General features: G+C 47.1%; 1 protein-coding gene across 3 annotated transcripts in view; it reads right to left on the reverse strand.

Moving 5' to 3' along the window:
* Positions 1-20,643, reverse strand: part of AOAH (acyloxyacyl hydrolase) — a 72,544-nt gene that overhangs the window by 34,234 nt on the left and 17,667 nt on the right. For 2 of the 3 annotated variants that reach the window (XM_057431623.1, XM_057431624.1), the window contains exons 4-11: positions 17,332-17,392; positions 16,127-16,226; positions 9,432-9,491; positions 4,781-4,851; positions 2,639-2,699; positions 2,061-2,131; positions 1,397-1,445; positions 322-370 (exon numbers count right to left, since the gene is read on the reverse strand). In XM_057431623.1, coding sequence (XP_057287606.1) covers positions 322-370; positions 1,397-1,445; positions 2,061-2,131; positions 2,639-2,699; positions 4,781-4,851; positions 9,432-9,491; positions 16,127-16,226; positions 17,332-17,392 — 522 coding nt within the window. The remainder of the gene's footprint in view (positions 1-321; positions 371-1,396; positions 1,446-2,060; positions 2,132-2,638; positions 2,700-4,780; positions 4,852-9,431; positions 9,492-16,126; positions 16,227-17,331; positions 17,393-20,643) is intronic. The other variant, XM_057431625.1, reaches the window with a different exon arrangement.

A 20,643-nucleotide genomic window follows, 5' to 3' on the forward strand; every position in this document is an offset into this window, starting at 1 on the left:
AACGTCACTTTAGCAGTTGTAGATTGCCTTTCAACCACAAATGTTTTAAAGTCTTGCTCAGGGAATGGTTCAGCCCCAGGATGCTGATTCAAATGTAAGGCAAGGTGAGCATAACTCAGCTGGCTCCCAACACAGAATTAACAACAGCCTTTGCTTTCCACATTCTATCTTTGCTCATCCTCAAGATAAAAATGAAATTCAATCTTTTGCCATTCTGCCTTTCTGAGGAAGTTGTAAACCCCAAAGTCTTTCCCCTACGTTGGCAATGACTGAAAACATACTAAAGGCACATTGGTTTTCATGCTGACTGTAAAGACTTACCTTTGCAGAACTTCTCCTCATAGGGAATTCCATCTTTTGGATCCACGCCCTGTTGGAGGAGAGAAGGGGCAGATGATGATGGCATCCATCTAGCTCCTGAAAAATGCAGTGCAAAACAGAGGTGGGGGATTTTGTCCTTGGATGTTTGTCTTGACAGGCTCGAGAGGTGTGAACCACATGAGCTTCAGCAAGGCCAAGTGCAAGGTCCTGCACCAGGGTCGGGGCAATTCCAAAGCACAAATAGGAGCTGGGTGGAAAACAGATTGAGAGGAGCCCCTGCTCTTGTGAGACCCCACCTAGAGAACAGCATCCAGCATAAGGACAACATGGATCTGTCAGAGTGAGTCCAGAGGAGGCCATGGGGATGCTGTGAGGGCTGGAGCAGCTCTGCTCTGGAGCCAGGCTGAGAGAGCTGGGTTGGGTCAGCCTGGAGAAGAGAAGGCTCCTGAAGGGGAGACCTGAGAGCAGCTCCAGTGCCTGAAGGGGCTGCAGGAAACCTGGAGAGGGGCTTGGGACAAGGGATGTAGGGACAGGCCAAGGGGAATGGCTTTAACCTGCCCGAGGGGAGACTGAGCTGAGCTCTTAGGCAGAAGCTCTTCCCTGTGAGGGTGCTGAGGCGCTGGCACAGGGTGCCCAGAGAAGCTGTGGCTGCCCCATCCCTGGCAGTGCTAAAGGCCAGGTTGGACACAGGGGCTTGGAGCAAGCTGCTCCAGTGGAAGGGGTCCCTGCCTGTGGCAGGGGTTGGAGCTGGAGGAGCTTTAAGGTCCCTTCCAACCCAAACCAGGCTGGGATATGATTCTATGATATAAATTAATTATAATAGCTATAATTGTAAACAATCATAAGCATCAATAAATAAATTTCACCCAAAATTACTTCCCCCCTGTTTCCTTAGTTCTTAATAAATATAGTTGTATTACTTGGAATGTCAAAGACAGTAAATAAATAGCAGTAATCCAAATCAGTTCATAAACCAGAATAAAGAAAAATCAATACCTGAAGACTAATCCAAAAGGAGGAAAAAAGAGAAGCAGCAATCAGGAAGGAAACATAAGATGCACTATCATTTACTTACCCATATGCCATTGCAGTTAGAGTCCCTTTCCTCATCCCAGTTATCAGGACTAAAACAAAAGGATATACAGCATTACAGAAAATAAAGCAAAAGGAGCTCTTGAGGGAATCGGATGCTTTGTGCCATTTGTCACTATGAATATATAATAACTAGAAATTCCTTTCTGCACAGAAGGTCTTTTATTTCCCCACTTTGAATCCCGGGCAGGCAATTTTTCCTAGCAAAATGCAATATTGATTTAAAGTTAGCACTGGAAGTTGTTGAATGGAACTTACCCTTTTAGTCTGCATATTCACTCAGGCGAAGGGAATGGGGTGATCTTTGCAGGAGACTGATCCTTCTTCCTTGCCCTTTCCCTAGCTTTTAAGTGTTCCCTGAAATCCACCAGGCCCCTCACTCAGAGCAGGGTAGTGAGGATTTGCTCTCCCCATTGGTCTGTCTGACCAACTTTGGTCTCAGATGCTTCAGAGAAAGGAAAGAACCCTGTGCACCACCCCTGCTCCTGCGCTCCATCCCTGCTCTCCATCATTTCCTCGTCTCCATCACTGTGCAGTCAAGCCAGACGCAGTGCTGTGCTCTCTTAGAGCACGGCCAGCCCCAAATACAGAGCTCCTTCTTCAAAAAGTCACAATTACGAAGCCTTGAAAATAATGACAAGCTTTACCGTCTGCCAGGGTACACAGCGTTGTTCCTGTCGTCGCAGTCTCTGCCTCGCCAGTGGTAGCCCCTCAGTGTCTGAAAGCCAGGAGAAGCACACAGATAGACAGGATGGCCATTGCTACTCTGGCACTTTTAATTTCACATATCTAAAATGAGAATCTAACTCAGGTGTAGGAATCAAGTGCAGTAAATGGGCTGTATTCCAGAGGCCCTGGGCTAAGCTTTAATAAATGGCACCTTGCACACTTCAGTGCAGAAAGGAGACAAGCTGGGGATTTAATTTGGGGTGGTTTTTAATACGACTTTACTTCACTCTTATTAATTCAGTAAACAGAGCACTCAGCAGCAGAGCAATTTGCTTCTGCAGGGGCACAGCTTTGTGTGTGCATCTCCCCAGGTGGCATCAAGGGATGATTGGGTTTTTCATCCAGAAAAAAACACTTTTTATGACCAAAACCCCCTCCGTTCACTTTATTCCTGTTTTCACATGCATGAATGAGGCTTTGCAGAAAGTAGGAAGAATCCCATAGGCATTCCTATTGTCAAGGTTTTACTGTACACCAAGGGAAACGCTTTGCTTACCGGGAAAGTACTAAATTTATCTCCATCCAAATCTTCAAAAGGCAGTTTATTTCTCAAAACACTGTAAAAAAGCCCCAAACCCAACAAACAGAGTTAACACGTGGACAGAACCTGTGCAGGAATTACAAACCATGGTAAAGCATGCACAATAGGTAATAGCTGGCACAGCATTCATGTTCAGCTCCTTGTTCACTTTGAGCTCTGTGCTCAACCTTCAGCAAAGGGACTCTGTCTGAAGGAGCAAGTCCTGATTTCTTTCCGTATGTGCTGGCTGAGCTGTGGAGGTGAGGCTGCTGGGCTCCTGCAATGTCAAACCTTCGGGCTCTAAAACGAACCAGGACATCAAACCTGTGGCAAAAGTAACTATAATGTGGTTTGGGAATCAGGACTTTACCTAGCCTGGCAGAGCTTGCAAGCTGCCAGATATGAGATACAAATGGAGGTCCTTCTGCTTGGGATGGAGCTGCAGAAAGGGGCCTCATGCTGATGGAGATCAAGCTCCTTCTTTCCTTAAAAACAAATGGCAAATACCCTTCCTCATATTCATCCTTCAAATCTTCACACCGTCTCTCTCCTGCTGTGTTCAGTCTAGAAGCCTGCACCCTCGGCTGCAGCTATACATACACACAAACGCTTATTTTAGAGGACAAAAGTGGATTTGATAGGACCATACACACTGAATTCACAGGTGACCTTATATTCTAACTGAGGATCAGGGTCTCACCTTGCCATTTCTGTATCTAGTCCCACAAATGTCTGGGGATGCTCAGACAGGTTTGAGAAAAAGCATCTTCCCTTGATTTGAGCAATGGAGAGCTGAGCCCCCATGGTCTCCCGCAGTGCTTAGTTACATTAATTAATGTAATAAATGTCATTAACGAAAATTACTTCTTCCACTGGGACTTTTGTTTCCAGCAACCCCATAGCTTTTAGCAGTACCTGAAGCAGGTGTCAAAATGATGGTGTCAGCTCTGTGCCCCTTCCTGTTTAGCTTGGACACTTGCTAGATTCCACATGGTGTGTCACCTCTGGCTACAGGACATAGCTTAGCTCACCTACATTGAGCAGCCTTTCATACGTGCCTTAGGCAGCACTCTGATGTGCTAGTCAGCCTTGCCTTGGAAAATTGCCTTACAGAGGTTTTCCAACATCTTGCACCTATAAGAGATGTTGAACCTGGCTCAGGGAGCAAATAGGTGCAAGGAGGGTGGATTCCTCATCCTGCACAAGCATCAGAATAAGAGAAGTACAGAGGAGATGGGTGACACGCACTCCTGGTGGGGCTTGTAACCCTTAATCTGTCTGTAGTCAATAATTTCCACGTGCTGCCTTGGGCTCCTTCTTCTCTGCAGTAAGGCTCAGTTGCAAGAACTGGCACAGATTCAGAGCAGCTAAAACAATCCAACTGTCACACATGCTTTGTGAAGCTACGGAAAGAGGAAACCAAAACCCAAGGAGTGAGAGAGAGCATGAGAGAGAACTCAGAGGAGGTGAACACATCTGATCCAACGTATGATGCACAGTTTGATCCTGCTTCCACTGTCTGAACTCCCAGGGCTCAAACTCAGGTTATTCATCCTGACTTAACATTTTAGACACTTACAAGATGCTTCACGTTAATCGCTCCATTCCCAATCACATCCTGATATTGCCAGTTTCAATCAGAGGAGCAAGTTAGTCCTGGCAGTCAAAATGTACTGTTGATAAAACTGATTTATTCTTAGTTTTGCTTGTCTCCTCCTCCCAGTCACTGCAGTACCATGAGTACATCGGCAAACGTGCCTTAGGGGTAACAGCCCAGCTGCTGTCCTCAGCCTTTCTCAGAAACTCCCTGTCTGCCACCCACCCCAATTCCTTAAATATCTGAGATGCCCCTAGCACTGTGCAACTGCTGCTTAATTCCTGTTCCCCACAGTTACAAAGGTGCTGGTGGCCTTCCTGCGCTGAGCCATGGGCTCCCTCTCAGGAATCTTACTTACCTGAATCCTGTGCAGCCTCCCTGGATGCTGCCTGGACAGTGGGTTTATGAAGGAACCCAACAGAAGTAAAGTATAGCAAGCTCTGTTAACTGAGGGTGAGCTCTGAAGGAAGCAAACGTACCATATTCTGTGTCTGGTTAAGGAGTGAAAACTTTATACATACTATTTAATCTTCTCACACAGGTTAGCCAGAAGAGGAAACGCACACACGCTTGAGAACCCCATGAAGTTTTTCTGGAGGGGAAGAAAACAAAAGAAGATGGATGCATTAGTTCATAGAGGTGGCGTGGCTTGGGATATTCAGTGTCAGTAAAGTCTAAACCTAAATCATGTATTTTCTGCTAGAAACACCTGAAAACCCCAACGCCGCAATAAGGATGCAATGTGTCATCCTTAGAATTTAGACCTGACAGCAGTCAACTGAAGGATTTCAACTGAAAGTTTCCCAAAAAGCTGTAAAATTAAGCAGGAAGAAGCTCCTCTGAAACTGCCTCTCATGCACCAGGGCTCTCTTTAAATCCTTTGCAAAAACTGCAGCTCTTGTGCTCGATAAACATGATGCTGCCTGACACTTGGTGTGAAACCAGCAGACTGTGGACCATGGAGCTGGTTTCTGCATGTTCAGGTAGGGTGGATGAACTGAAGGTCAGGAAAAGCCCCAGAGAGAGGAGAAATGGAGGTATCCGGCACAGGCTGGTTTTGTTCATGAGATCTTTTACCTGGAAGTCTCCTAACCAGATCTTATCTTGTCCGGATTGGCAAACTGTAAAAGACAGCTGCTGCAGGATGAACCCTTTCCACATTAGTAGACCACAGCTGTGGGCTAATCCAGTTGAGTTTCCAGGCAGCCAGGAGGCTTCAGAAGCTAAAAGAGACCTTCCTAATGAATGCTCAAGTTACAGAAACATCACACTGCATCGGCAATCAGTCCTACAAACACGCTGCTCTCATCTAAGTTCAGGTGGTCTTTAAACACTGAGGGCATTCAAGTGGTCTATAAATAGAGGGCTGGCTGGTGAAGTCTGATTAACTGTATTCACTAAGGCTGCATTCAGCGTGCAAATGTGGAGCAGATGAGCAGATGGGCACACTCATAACTTTATGCAAAGAAGGGTAATTATTTATGTGGCCATAGCATTTAAGAGCTCTGTCCTTGGACCAACTTCCATGTGTTACATGCTTTATATACACAGAGGAAAAACTATGGTCCTTGCCCTGGAGAGACTACAACCTGAATAAAACAAGATAAAGGTTGGATACAGCTCAGGAGAGGACAATAAAAGGCTGTTCCTCACCATGAGGGGCAGTAGTCCCAGCATATAAAACTCTGATTGACAAAGGAGAACTCTGAGGCAGCACTGCAGGGCAGCGAGGCAGTGGTGCCACGATGCATACAGCATTGCCCTGCAGCTCCAGGGAGGGCAGGAAGGTGTTTGCTTGGACAGGGAAGAAAGGGTGATGGAGATGAGGGTCTCTTGCTGCCCAGAGCAGGCCAGCCACAGCAGTATGTCAAGGGCAGGATCTCAATGTGGACAGGGCAGGTGGGCTAGCAAAGAGCTCCTAGTACAAACACGGCAGCCAGCATTCGCACCGGTGGCTGAAGTGACCAAGCAGCAAGGTGAAGATGAAAAAGAGAGGAACATTGTGAGGGGCACCTGCAGTGGAGATGGAGCTGTAACCGTGCGCTTTCTGAAGGACCCAAAGGAGGAGGAAAGGAGGGAAATTAAGGAGACAAGAAACTCACTGTGGCTCCAGGCACCCTGCACTCTTCCCCATCCCAGTGCACCTCTGTATTTAAGCTCCCTGCCAGCGTGGCTGTAGCAGGGCTATGTCCTGAAGCATGGCAGGGACACAGACCTCCTCTTTGCTCTTGTGTGTGCACACAAGTATGGCCAGCTAGGCAGAGGGGAGAGGGGCACCAGCAGGATGCCAGTTTTACTCAAAAGGCTTTGCAAACCTACATATACCTTCCTGGAAAGAGGAAACAAACCACTCCTCCCACCTCCTCCAGGTGGGACTAATTCTGCCTACAAAAGCACAAGAGGCTCTTAAAGCTATCCATCAGGCTAAGATTTGCAATGTCTCCGTTTGAGCTCTCAGCTTTTCACTTCAGGCTAAATAACAGCATGCGAAGCTTTTGAAGTTAAGGCACCTGAAGCCAAATCTGCACCAGCAAGGCAAAGCACAGGGCTCACAAGGAATAAACACATAAATAAAACCACCTTTCACTCTGCCCACTGGCTGCATTTAAACACCCCCCCCCCCCCCTTTGCTGCAAGCAGAATAAAATCTTTCCTGCCTTTTTCTCAGCTGTGCATTTGAATATTGTTGGGGGCTGAATTTCTGCAGCCCAGAGACTGCCTGACTCACAGGGAGCAGCTGGCATGATGGTGACCTGGAAGCGGTGCAGGCACCACAGTCCTTCCCAGCAGAGCCAGGCTGTGGGTGCAGTACATGCTTTTGGGAGGAGATGCTTACTTGCCCCTGTATAACATGAATGGGTGGTCAGGAGACTGGTTCATTCCCATCCCTGCCTTGCAATTCCCTCACTCCCTCCGTGGTTTCCCACTTCTCCCACTAGCAGGCTGTGACTTGCAGGGACCATGGACCCATGATGTGGTTGTAGGCACGGTGCTTGCTCTCATTAAATGCTACAGCCACTGCTCTCTTTGTCATTCTTTCACTGCTATTGCTCAAAGATGCCTCCTAGTATCTCCCCCATAAGAAAAGTTACTGCTAGAGGTGCTCCCAGTGATTGATACCACCAATATCTTATTCATCGCCTATTAACATTCCCTAATGACATTTCTGTAACTATTTTAGTTGGGTTTGCAGAAAAGAATAATAATGAGCCCCTAACGCTTGTTGCTGTTTGGTTTAAGGCAGCCGCTCACAGATGATTCACTGCTTTTAATGAATGGAGACATCTATTAGGTTCTGGGGGGTTGTAGCCACTTCTACTGAATCTCTACATCTGCAAAATGCCTTCTCTTTTTCCCAAACCCACAACAATCCTCAGACGTGCCCAGCAAATAAAAAGGCCTGGGAGCCAGGCAGACCTCACATCCTCATTACCAACAGCCGTAATCACACATCTTTTTATGCAGTCACATAGAGCAGCCCAGCAAAGACGGGCACAGCCAACTTGCAAGAACCTCTTCAGAAGACTTTCCCCAAACATGCAATGGGGAAAAGCAACCAAAATAGCAGATACGGGAAGAATATAATATATTATATTGAATATTTAATATTGATAGATATTGTATAGTATGTATAATTTATATAACATTAGTATATATTACAATTATTATCATTATAATATTGTATATTATAATGTATATAATTATATAGGATATATAATTTGATGTTTCTGTCCCATAGAAGCCAGAGCACAGAAGATGAATGTTTTTCTCCCTCCACCAATGTGGATGCAAAGATGCCCCAGCACTCATTTAAAATAAGTTTCAGCAAGGCTCCTTATGGGGCACATGCTAAAATAACTGCAGGAGAGGCCCAACCAACCCCATAATACTCCTTTTAGTTAAAGCTGATCTGGTATTGTGTGGTTATAGAGGTTTAGGAATGCATTGGTTGGAGAAACCTGACAATGAGCTGGGACACAGTCTGCTCGTCCCTCCTGCTGGGAAATGGGCAACTAGGAACAGGAAAGGGCAAGGACTGGGAGGTACAGGGACACTGAGCAGCTCTGAGGGTATGGGAGAGTAAAGGCGAGCTGGAAGGAGGCTGGAAATCTCAGGCCATCACAGCACAGTGCTGAATAGGGGGCAAAATGAATAAGGTCCTGCTGGCTGCTGCTGTGTGGGAGCCGAGTCCCTTGTCTCCAGCGTGTTGTTTATTTCCCTGCCTTGGCAATCTGGCAATGGCCCTAAGGCTAATGAGGGACCCCCGTTTTCCCTGGTGTGAGCTGCACCGCAGTACGGGTCCAGGCAGAAGCAGTACCAGTAACGCCTTCACAAACAGCTGACACGTTTGCTCTGCCTTAAGTGCCTGCAGACAACTGGGAGCAAACCGTGCCTGCGCTGACCCATTAAACAAAAGCTGCCCTTCCCTCCTCAGCTGCCCTTCAGAGAGCTGAAAACTGGTGGAGGTGGGAGGATTCCAAACCCAGGTTTCAAGTTGAAGGGGCAAGGGCCTCTTACAACACATGCAGGGTTTGCATTCAGGCCACTGCTTGAGCTTCAGGCAACCCCAAAACGCAGGCACTGCGCTCTGAGGCAGCGGCCAGTTAATGAGGCTCCCTCTTACACACGGCTAGAAGGGATGATGGGGGCCAAGGGAGAAGCATGAAAGAAAGAGGAGCAGTAATGAACATTGCAGGAAGCTCGAAACTTCTGTGGGTGGAAGAACAAGGGGGAAATTCCTGCTTTTGTAAAAAAAACGAACAAAACCTGTATCTGCTTGTATTTTGTTTTAAGGGTGGCTGCTGCACCACGGGCAAGCTGGGCTAGCGCAAGTGTGACGAAGAGCTATGAAGCTCTCAGATGAGATCCTCCGCTGCTGCACGGGTTTCAGACATGCGTTTATGTCTGGGATGGACACGGACAGTTACCCCTTCTCCACAAGCAGGCTGCATTTGTTGCGATGCTTTTTTCTGCTCTCCCCATACTCCCACGTTTCCTCTCCCTGTCCTTTGCAGTATCACCTCACAGAGCATATCCTACACCAGGTAGGAGCGAGTCAGCATTCAGTTTAGTGCCCATCAAGTGGATTCCCAATCAGGCAGATCAAACAAGGACTGACTCCTGCTAAATGCAGGTACAGTGTGAGACACCCCGATGCCACGGATTTCTTACCAGGTCCTTGGAAGTCTTCACAATCCTCCGTGCTTTTCTTATTGCAGTGCTCAGCCCAACCTAGGAGAGCAAAAGCACAATAAATAAAATGAGATCAGCCTAACAGGGCCCTACCAATTTTTCTCCCCATTTCCTACCTTTCTTTTTTTGTAATGTATCATTTCCAGCACAAAAAATGATGTATGAGTCCACAAACTTGTCATCACTTACATTTTATTGGACTAACAATCAGTTATCCAATCACCCCCACCCCCCCCCCCCCCCCATGAAACTACAGTTGCAAGAGTTTATTTAGTTTGCATCCAGGGCATCATTTATTTCCTAAGGCCCAGATCAGTTAAAGAGCTGAGATTCATATCCTGACTGCACTGTGCGAGGCTTCTCCAGCGATACTTCCTAAAGAGCAACCCATCCATTAGATGGCCAAAAGAGGATTATATGTGCAATGATGGTCAGGCATGCTGTGAAAGGGTATAGAGGAAGCATTACATGGATAAGGGTTATACTCTGCTGAGGTCCATCCCAGCAGGGAACAGCTGGCACATGGGAAGCGATAAAGCAGGGAATAGATTGGAAGGCAAATCCCCTGGAGATTCCTGCCCTGGAGGGAGGGAAAGTGCAATACATTTTTGCAGCCCACCTGGTCCACAGCCCTGTGTCCTGCCTGGATGAATGCCAGCGCAGGGGGAGTAAGCAGGGCCTCTGCTCCATCCCGGTAAGAGCTTACCCCTGCCTGTAAGAACTTCGCCCCATAGCACAGCACACAAGGACCGCAGCAGTTCTCCTGCCACAAGGACTCGTGCTCCTCCCCTGCTGCTCCGCTTTCACTTTTGGACAGTATTCCACCATCTCAGTGAGGATAAGTCCCTTATGTTGTTTGTCCTGCATTTGTTAGGCCACCTTTGCAAACAGTCCTATCTGCGGGGCAGTGTCTGTGTGATGGCCTCTGCCCTTCCCCTCAGCATTCGGCATGAAGACGACTGAAAACACTGCCCGCCTGCCCTCTTTCAGAAGGAATAACTGCTTTGGCCTGCATGCTTTGAGCATTGGTAAAAAATACAATAGAATAACATAAATAAAATAAAATAACATAAAACAAACCAACCAAAATAAAATAAAAGATAAAATACAGTAAGATAAAATAAAATAGATACAAATGAATTCCTTCTGAAAGCATTTCAAATGGAAAGGAAAACCCAGTGCGTCCCAGCATCTTTAGCACTTGGTTTCTGATCAGAACTGTAAGCAAGGACAAACTGTTCTGTCTGACAATGACCAGTCCCTCCTACGGCCCAGCCTGCGGACCCAAGTGCTAGCTCCAAGGCAGAAGTTCAGCACAAGTTTATATCTATCTGGCTGGAGCTGCAGGAACTCAACATGGGGGGAAAGCAGGCGTTGCCAAGAGGTGGTATTTAAGCATTTGGAGAAGAACAAGAACCTATCCTTTGAGCGGTGGCACCTTTCCGAACAGCGGGCATGCCAGCTTGCAATATTAAAGCAGCATACATTTGCATTTAAAGCAACCATTGCCAACGTGGTGTTTCACTGGGGGTAAAATTTAGCATGTCATTATAATTGGGTTAGGCAGTGATCAGAGCAAATTAATTAACTGGGCTATTCAAGGGTCAAAGACTGGTATTGAACAATACAAAGGGATGAGGAAGAATAAGCATGAGCAGCAAAAACCACAGACTTGTAAGTTACTGGGTTTTAATAGATGTGTCAGGTTAATATACGTGCTTAATCATCGGACCATTGAACAGTTTGGGTTGGAAGGGACCATCAAAGCTCATGCAGTTCCAACCCCCTGCCATGGGCAGGGACATTTCAACTAGATCAGGTTGCCCATAACCACATCCAGTGTGGCCTTGCATGGCTAATCCATTGTGCCTGTAGTCTTATAAAAACCTGGGGATGTCACAAATAGAGGAGAGATGCTAGGAATGAGCCAAGACACCGATTCCTAGTTTCTTCCCCTGGGCAATTGCTGTCCCCCAGACCCAAAGACGCACCTTGCATTTGTCACAGTTATGTTGTACGTAACCAGCTGCCGTCATTTCTGCAATAAAATAGCTTGAGGGATGAGGTAAAGGGCTTAAAATGGAGTACGACAGATGAGAGGTCTCCAGAGAGGTAGCATTTATCAATCCCTTTATGCTGGGCAGGGGAGGAGAGACCTTTCTTGCTCTCAGCAGCAGAGCACCTGCAGACAGCTGCAGCAATACTGCACAGAGAGCAGGAAGCAAGGGAGGAAAGGCTGAATTACCCCTGCATGTAGGAAATGCTCTCTATGAAATTCTAAGGGTGAGATCTCCCACTGCAGCAGCCAGGGCTCTGGGGTGAAGAACACAAGACATCCGCACCACAGATGGGGCTGAGGGCAGGAGTGTCACTGGGGCTTCATTCACTGCCGCCTTCCACTGCTCTCCACAGAGCCCACAGCTTCCCAGTCATGAATTCTTTGCCAGCAGATCTATTTCTCGCCATAAGCAAACACACAACGCTAGCCTAATTCTCTCATTCATCACCCCTGTTAGCCAGCTCTTTCCCAGGAGAGTGGATAGTTACAAGGTGCTCCAATTTTCCCTTCTAACTCATTTTCATCATCCTTTCACCAGGACTACACAGACCCAGGAACCAAAACGCTGCAAAGTTTGTTAAGCAGCACTGGCAAAACTGAGGTTTGCTCTACAACTCCCACCTTTTACCCTGCGGAGTGTGTAAGGGGAATCTTTACCATCGCATGGGACAGCCAAACCAAAGGATACGTACTTTGGATGCAAAATAGGGACCTTCTCTGCAAGCCCAGATCTAAATCAAAGGCTGGCTCAGTCCTTTCTCTTGCCAGGGAAATTACTCTGACTTCTGGGCATTTTATGCCCCTTGTTTTTTTCGGTCTTGGACTCTGCCCTGGATGGAACATTCCGATTTACCTTTTCCAGCTTGCCTCTGCAAAACACAGTCAGCATCCCCAAGCAATGCCTCCTTATCCTCACACTTCTGTTCCCTGCTAACCCCGCGCCACCCTGCTTCCTTCAGGTTTGTCTGGTGGAAGGGTGAGGTTGTGGGGTTTGGGTTCTGGGGGCTGTGTTTCAGTAGATTTCAGCTGCTTCCAAAAGGAAAGGCTAAAAGGAGGGCGGTTGGCTCCCCAGGACCCAGCCTGCCTCCCAGGCTCTACAGCCCATGGTCTTGGAGGAAGGGGACAGGCCTGAGCCTGGCTGCAGTAATGTCCATGAGGGATGTGGCTTTTGCTCTTTGCAAATCGGTGAAAGACCCAATGAAGGGGACACGAACAAGCATGAGTGCTTGTGGCAATGGCACTTATTTTGGGAGATGGAATGACATTAGCATAAACATGCATATTTTTGGTGATGCAGGATGACTCCCAGCAGAATCCTACTACTGGGCATTAAGCTGAAACCTGCAGCCACAAGGTCTCTGATAGTCCAGAGAAGAAAAGTGACGGGGAGCAGAAAAGGCACTCTGAAAGGCAGAGAGTACACGTTCCTTCTAACACAGGCCATTGAAGAGACTGTCAGCAGCAGGACCCCAGCGCTGAAGTCGAGCCACTATGCTGGCCCCAACAAGATCAATTAAAGTATTGCCATTTAACTGAACAGGCCAACTGGCTGAAAGCAATCTAGAGACAAGCTGCAAAACTGCTTGCTCCCAAGGGCAGACAGGACACTTGGTAGGCAGTGTCTAAAACCCCTCACCTTCTTTCAGCCTCTTGTTAGAGGAATGGTTCTGTATCACAGACAGTCCTTCACCATTTGAGCTCATAAACCTTTTTGTCTAATAAAATACCCAGCCATCCCAAAGCTTGGATAACCTACCCACTGTCACTGTTTGGCGTGGTGCTGCAGCGGATGCTGACAGTATCTGCTGCTGATGTAGCTTAACCACAAGGCAAATTAGAGCAGCTTTAGCCACTGCCCAGTTTCCAGCACCTATGGCAAGCCTGCTTCTTGTGTGCCAGATGGGTCTCATGGGAGGTCATTCTCCCCTCCTACTCTGCTCTTGTGAGACTCCACTTGGATTACTGCCTACAGTTCTGGTGTCCTCCGAGAAGCTGTATGGAGACCTCAGAGCAGCTTCCAGTATCTGAAGGGGGCCTATAAGGACACTGGAGAGGGGCTCTTCATTAGGGACTGTAGCAACGGGACAAGGGGGAATGGGTTTAAATTTAAACAGGGGAGATTTAGGTTGGGTATAAAGCAGAAGCTCTTCCCTGTGAGGGTGCTGAGGCGCTGGCACAGGGTGCCCAGAGAAGCTGTGGCTGCCCCATCCCTGGCAGTGTCCAAGGGCAGGTTGGACACAGGGGCTTGGAGCAAGCTGCTCCAGTGGAAGGGGTCCCTGCCCGTGGCAGGGGTTGGAGCTGGAGGAGCTTTAAGGTCCCTTCAACCCAAACCAGGCTGGGAGAACCTCTTGTTGGGCAGTTAGGATGCAGTGGGAGAGACCACGCTTTCCCATGTTGGATGCTCTCCTCTAACTCTGCATTCGAGAGCATTGCCCTCCATTCAAACAGAGCAATACTTCATAATTAGAGCCAAGCCTCCTAGAATGACTGCAGAGTGCTAATGGCTCCAGGCAGGCTGGCAAAAACATCATTTGGGCCGATTTGTCGGAGACCAGGGAAGTATGTAATATAACGCACGTACCATTTACTCAGCTTGCAGTGTCTCCATGACGTAGGTAGTTCCTAAAGCCAAGTCTTTGCTCAAGACACACAATCTCACTAGATAACATCACAGCAACAGAACAAAACAGACTCCTGACTGAAAAAGCAGCTACATGTTGATATTTGCCACCTTAAAGGCAATCAAACGTGAACATTATACGGCCTCATACGGGCAAGTAACTACATTTATTTTAAGTAACTCTGTGTTTATTTTACTCCCTTTGCCAGTACAAATCTGATACTAATCCTGGGAAAACGGTCATCCAGAAGTCTAAACGGGTAAATGAAGTACCTGAAAATCAGGAGAGTTGAACAAACCAGTCATTAGTATTAAAGTCTTGTTGAAACCCTTGGCAGGGGACTGTGCCAGCATTTGCAGGGTCATATAACTGAAGTGATCAATGAACTGACAAACCAAAGAAGCAAATGTGAGGTAAAGTGCATTTTATGCATTGGCATCTCTGATTGTGTATTAATTTTTTCACCCATAATTCATCTTTTCCCAGTCTGAGATGTCACAGAGTCACTGTGGGCCATTTATCAACCCCTTGAGCATGAACTCCAAGCACTGCTCTTCTCCTCCTATCTCCCACAGCCTCCTCACGCTGTCTTAGGGCATCAGGTGAGCTGAACAGGAGAGACTTGTTGACAGAATTCCCTTATTCCTGATAAGAAACAAATGGACCTCGACAGAAAGGGATTTTACTCCCACTTGGAAGGGAGAGGGTTTGCTTGAGCCACTCACTCAGAGGGAGCCTCCAGGCCACGCAACTTCTGTTTAAAGAACAACACCCCCCCCCCCAAAAGCCCCTATTCCCAGGCCCATGGGAGGTGGAAGGACCCATGAACTGTTCTACCAGCTGCAGGGTTTCTGGAGGAGCCCATCTGATAAAGTTTGGGCATCCTGGTTGAGCCAAATTAGTGTGGGCCCTCTCTGCTGCCTGCACCCATCTTCTTTCACCCCTGCCTGGTTGCACACTTACATATCTCTATGTTGGCATAACAGGGAGCATAGCAGTCATACAGGACATACACCTGAGGAAAACAAATGTTACTGCCATTCATGGAAGGCAAGGGTTTCTTAATATTGACAAAACTAATCCCACCTTGGAGATGAACCACAGCTCGCCAAAGCCCATAAAAAGACTCTGATTTCAATAGCTGGTGGATGCGGCCCTGTGTAAAGCGTATTATGCGCACCTTTAGAAACCAAACATGTTCTTATCCATCCAGATGCAGGGAAAAAGACTTACAAAAATAGGTGCCTATGTGAATCACTTGCTTTTTAGCACTGCCAGACAAGCACCATCACTCACAGGTTTTAGTGTGATCAGGGCTGTGGGATGACTGGGGCAAAACACCCAGTCCACAACTAAAAACATCCCAAAATCTGTTTAGATACCCATGAAGATATGTATGTGTCCAAGTGACAAAGGTCTAGGACACGCAATCAAGTTACTGTGGCGTAGCAAGGAACTGTACATCAAAAAAGGGATGGTAACTAAATATGCTTCCAGCCTGTGGCAAAGATTATGCATGTTAGCTTAAACCTCTTGCACTGCAGACAAATCCAAGTCTGATAGCCCTGCATTTACAGCAGATAACTAGAACCTACACAGGCTGCTGCAGCACATTAGCAATGTGGGGATACACCCCCATGTCACCGGTGCCACGGTGGTACAGATGAACCTTGGCTGAGTACCTGCTTTGGGGTTATTGTACAATAAAGCTCACGCAAAGTGAATTTTGGTTTCCCTGCTCTTGTCCTCTGACCCAAGAGGATTTAGCCCTGTATTTCCCACTCTCCCACAACCACAGTACTGATGGTCCACACAGCCAACGCACGTTGGGTACCTCTCCTTCCAACACAAGTATTCTCAGTGTCCGCACTCACACTGTCGAAGTTCATTTCCCAGCCAGCGCACGTGCACTGGAAGCCCCTGTGCCCTTGAGTTCCAGCTCAAAAGACCTTCCACAGTCAGTAGCTCTGAGGAAACGTGGAAAACCAACTCACCTTCGGAGGGCTGTAGAGATGACAAAGCGGTTGTCCCGGATCCTGTTTACACAGCTTCAAGGAATGGCAGACCACATCAGCATTCATTTCCCTGTCTATGCTGAAGGAAATGGTGCATAAACAAAGACTATTATGTTCTTCTGGGTGCTTGAAAGGAGAAGCTATTTCCATGGGAAGCTAAATCTCCCCGACACCGAACAATAACCTCAGCTCTCTTCATTGGGGCTGGTAATCGCTTGGCTGCTCAGTACAGTGCTGGGCCCTAACGATTTCCTGCCATGGCATCCTATTCAGCATTTAAAATTGGGTCCCAGGATGATGAAAAAGCACTGTGCTTTATACACAGCACCTGAATCAAGCACATTATGATTGTTCTGGCTTTTTCCTAAATAAATCATAAGTCTGACGAAGATTTAAAGGTTAAAGTTAATGCATATGTGGTTTGGCACATAGGAACATTCAATCATTAACTCAAGAAAACAACCAGAAATCCTCCAAAGATCCTTAACCTTTAATCACCAAGCACAACTGCAAGGATCGCTTCTTGCTTTTTGGGACACACCCCTGGGCTAATCAGGAATTACATTAGAATGTGTGATTACAGCACTGCTTGGTCCTGTGCGCACTTCGCAGTCCCTGGGCCAGTTTTAAGAAGGAAAGTAAAAACCCTGGGGAGAAAGCAGGTCTAGCAAAAGCTCTGGTAATTAAACTAAGGACTTTTAAAGGGGAATAAAACGACCTACATTTTATTGTCTTAATCACTTACATTACTTAGTAGGCTTCCCCAGGAGTGTGTATCAAGGCTGGGGCTGAGAGCATGTAGGGGCTGACAACTAGAAAGCTTGATTTAAGGTAGAAGGGAAAGCAAGAGGCAAGTGTTACAGCGGTGTGACTGCAGAATCTGTCTCACACACACGGGTTATTCAGATTCCTCCCTCAGCCACATGAGCTGCTTTTCAAAAGGCAATTACATCAGGTGGGCCTGATCTGGGATTCAAATGGAGTATGAAAACAGGTACCCATGGCAGCCGGTGTTTATTCACTCAGGAAGAGCTGTGCCAAAGACAACCAGAATCACTCTCCAGCACCTCTGCTTTAATAATCATAATGTGATTTCAAGAACGAAAGCCCTGCACTTCAATCCAGCAGCGCATCCGTACACGTCAAGAACAAACTAAGACTTGAGAGGACACAGCAATACTTACAGCTCAGCTATGTGTGGTCCATAAAGTTCAGCAAGTATGTAACAGAAACCTTGCAGTTTCTCTAGAAAACATAAATTTTTGGTAACTGATGGAGCATGGTGAAACGGGTTTTATAACAGTCAAAATACAGCAGGGGTTGGTTCACTAAGGTGAATGCTGTTTATCTTAGGAGAATGCGTGTGAATTTACAACCTCAGCCTAGCACCCGAGAATGGGAAAACATGAAGTTCTAACCTTGCCTAAAACCCTTCTATAGCTTTAGGCTAGAGAAGCCGCGTGGCAAAGACTAAAAAGGGTAACCCATATTTGTTAGATGCTCCCAGTGTAGCATCGTGGAAATAAATCCCACATGCTGCAGCATCTTCCAAGCGGTTCAAACAAACAGCTCGGTAGGTTTGCGAGCAGAGAGAAAACAATCACATACATCAAAGTGCAGAAAGTGATGTTGGGCTTGATGCTGCTGCGAGAGCTGCCTCGGAGCTTCCGCGGGGCTGCGAGAGTTAAGAGAATTCACTTTGTGTAGAGCAGGAGCTGCGCAGGAGTGATTGCATCCAAACCAGTATTTGACACTTTTTGTCTGGCTTCCTTTCAGTCTGCAGCCGTGAGCCTTTTCAGGATGCTGGCTTAGGCAGCGTGCTCTAATCTGCCTGAAGCATGCTCTCCAGGGACAGCTCATCACAGGTTTCTTTAAGGTGCCATTGTAAAAGGAGAGTGGTCCCCGCACCCAGGACCTGAATACAGGTACACTGGTCTGACAGTCCCCATGAAGGAAGAGGGCCCCGGCTGACAAGAGCTGGTTAAGCACACACGTGTCCTGCAAAGGCAGTCTCCAGCCTTGTTTCGGCAGGAGCTGTGCTCGGAAGAGTCGTGGAGAGGCAGGTTCCTACAAGTGCAGGGACAACAGACTTGCAGCTCCTGAAATTCCTGAGAGGTGACATTTTCTCTCGCACCTCCATTATCCAGACAGATAACCCTGCACCTGGGGAAGCAAACGGAGTGCGCTCATCTTTAGAAGCAGCCGGAGCAGCTGCTTCCCTCCGATTCTGAGCTGAATGTTCAGTTTTACCCAGCATCAGGACATGCCAGGGGTCTGCTGCGTTCAAGGACGGTGGTTTTGGTCTGGGGAGGGCGCAAAAGCTCACAGCGCTGATTCAATCAGGAGGCATGGGTGTGCTCCCACTCCCACAGCTCCTACCCTGCCAGGACTGCAGACACCCTGGCTGGCAACCAGCGCCCAGGAAAGGAGGGCTGGGAACAGAAGGGCATGGCAGGGAATGAAGGATAATATCCTCGGCATATGATGTTGCTGACAGCTTCTGTAACTACGATAGCTGATTTTTCTTATCCTGTGCCAGGTGTTTTACTTCAATCAAGTTATTAGCTTCATTTCTTCACCTCCTTTGCCACATAACTACTCTCTATTGGCTCTTTAGAAGCAGTCTGCAAGTTAAAAATTGGTCTCATGGCTAGAATTGCATTCTATTCTTGTTCACCTAAAAGGAAAGACATCACAGACATCAATAACCCTGCGCTCAGTACCATCACTGATTAAAACTCCCTCTCATGAGGCTTACCAACAAGGCACGTGGCTAACTATAGGAGACTGCAGGAGAAGGTGGCTGGCTTCCCCAACCCAGGAGGGGAGGGTTTGGCTGGGAAGCTGATGTTAAGGTCTGCTGGTCACCCTGATCTCTAGGCACTGGTTTCCTTACGCACAGAGGAAACTTGGGATGTGACTACCGCACAGTGTAACAAACAGTTGGTGGAAAGAACAGCAATAACATAAAATCATCATTGAGCACACAGGGTCCTCTCGGAAGATACCGATGCCATTTATGCTTTAGCTTCCAGCAAAACAGACCCAAACCACAGCAGTGTTTGTAGGACTTGCCCTCCAAGCCAGCCTGCCCTCATGCATTCATAAACCTCTGGCTCTGCTAACACACACAAGGAGAAGTTATTGCAGAGAGAAAGCTCTGCTAGGAATAAGCTGCATAAGTCAGAAAGGAGGGGGAGAAAGACAGAGGGAAAATGAGGAGTAACTTGGAGTGTTCAGGGGCAAGAGAACACCTTAAACCAAACTAAATGCAGAAAACCTACAGAAAATTTAGAGTATACTTGCTTCTGCCCAGCTTTGGGTAAAAGAGATCCCCTAACTGCACTGTTCTTCCATGACTGTTGTGTACACAGCTCTGTACCACCTACTAGGAAGAAAATTAACTCCATCCCAGCTGAAATCAGGGCACTGATAAAAACCCTGAAGGTTTTCCTCTATAGCTTCATAGTCCTAGAAACACAAATGCTGGCTGAATCTCAGAGGGTAAATATTTGCAAGAAAGATGGTATTAATCAGGATGCCATTTCCACTTGAGCTCTACGGTGTTTACACAGCAGTGGCTGACACAGAAGCAGAGCATGGCCCAGAGGCAATGCCAGATGCAGGAGGTCTCAAAGCACAGTTCAGGTACCAGGCACCTCCGTTTCATCAGGCAGCCTCCCAGTGTCCAGGCAAACATCCATCCTTGCACCATAAATACAGCCCATTCCCCAGACCTCCCTTTCTGATAGCTGAAGAGCCTCCTTCACTCGTGGTGTCACTGTTCTGATTTTCACAGGTTTATTGGCCTTGTTGCTTGCATCACACACATTACAAATATTGCCATATAAGTAAGGATGCAATTGTGTCTGCTGCACAGCCTACAGGGATTGAGGGGGATTGATGGGTACTGAACTTTTCTCTCTCGTTTTCCCTGTTCTTGAGCATCATTTAACTTCACTGAAGGCTTGATCGAGCCCCAGCTTGGTTGTAATTGAACTTCTAGAAAGCCCTTTAAAAAAATACATAAGTTCTTATTTGCATTTTGGCCTTTAAAAAAATGCCCCATTGCCATTAACATGCTGCTGCCATTCTTGCAATCAGCTGTAGGCTTGTGTATAACAATGAAGTTGTTCTTTCAGGTGAAATGGCATGGCCTGCTTTAGTAGCTTTGCTCCTTATGAGCATCCAAAGCTCTTCTGTTGTTTCAAGCAGCAAGAGGAAGCTGGGCTGCAGCGTTCCCCTTCCTTAAGAGGATAAATCTGTATCTCTCACTAAATCCATAGGATTTTCCACTCTTTTCAAGTTCAGGGTCAGCTTTTTTTTCCTATTGGGTGTTTCCACACATCTCACAGAAGCTGGCTGGATTATACAGATTTAACTCAACGAATAATAGGTTTTTATGTGTGTAAAGCATGACAGATGAAAGAAATATCTTGACATGTCAGTGGAACAAGGTCCACTAAGTGAATCGTGAGCACAGAGCTCGCATGTCA

The sequence above is a fragment of the Pezoporus wallicus genome, unplaced genomic scaffold (assembly GCF_028554395.1).
Source record: "Pezoporus wallicus isolate ANWC-B61680 ecotype Strahan unplaced genomic scaffold, APGP_CSIRO_Pwel_v1 scaffold_11491, whole genome shotgun sequence".
In the NCBI taxonomy this organism is placed as follows: domain Eukaryota; kingdom Metazoa; phylum Chordata; class Aves; order Psittaciformes; family Psittacidae; genus Pezoporus; species Pezoporus wallicus.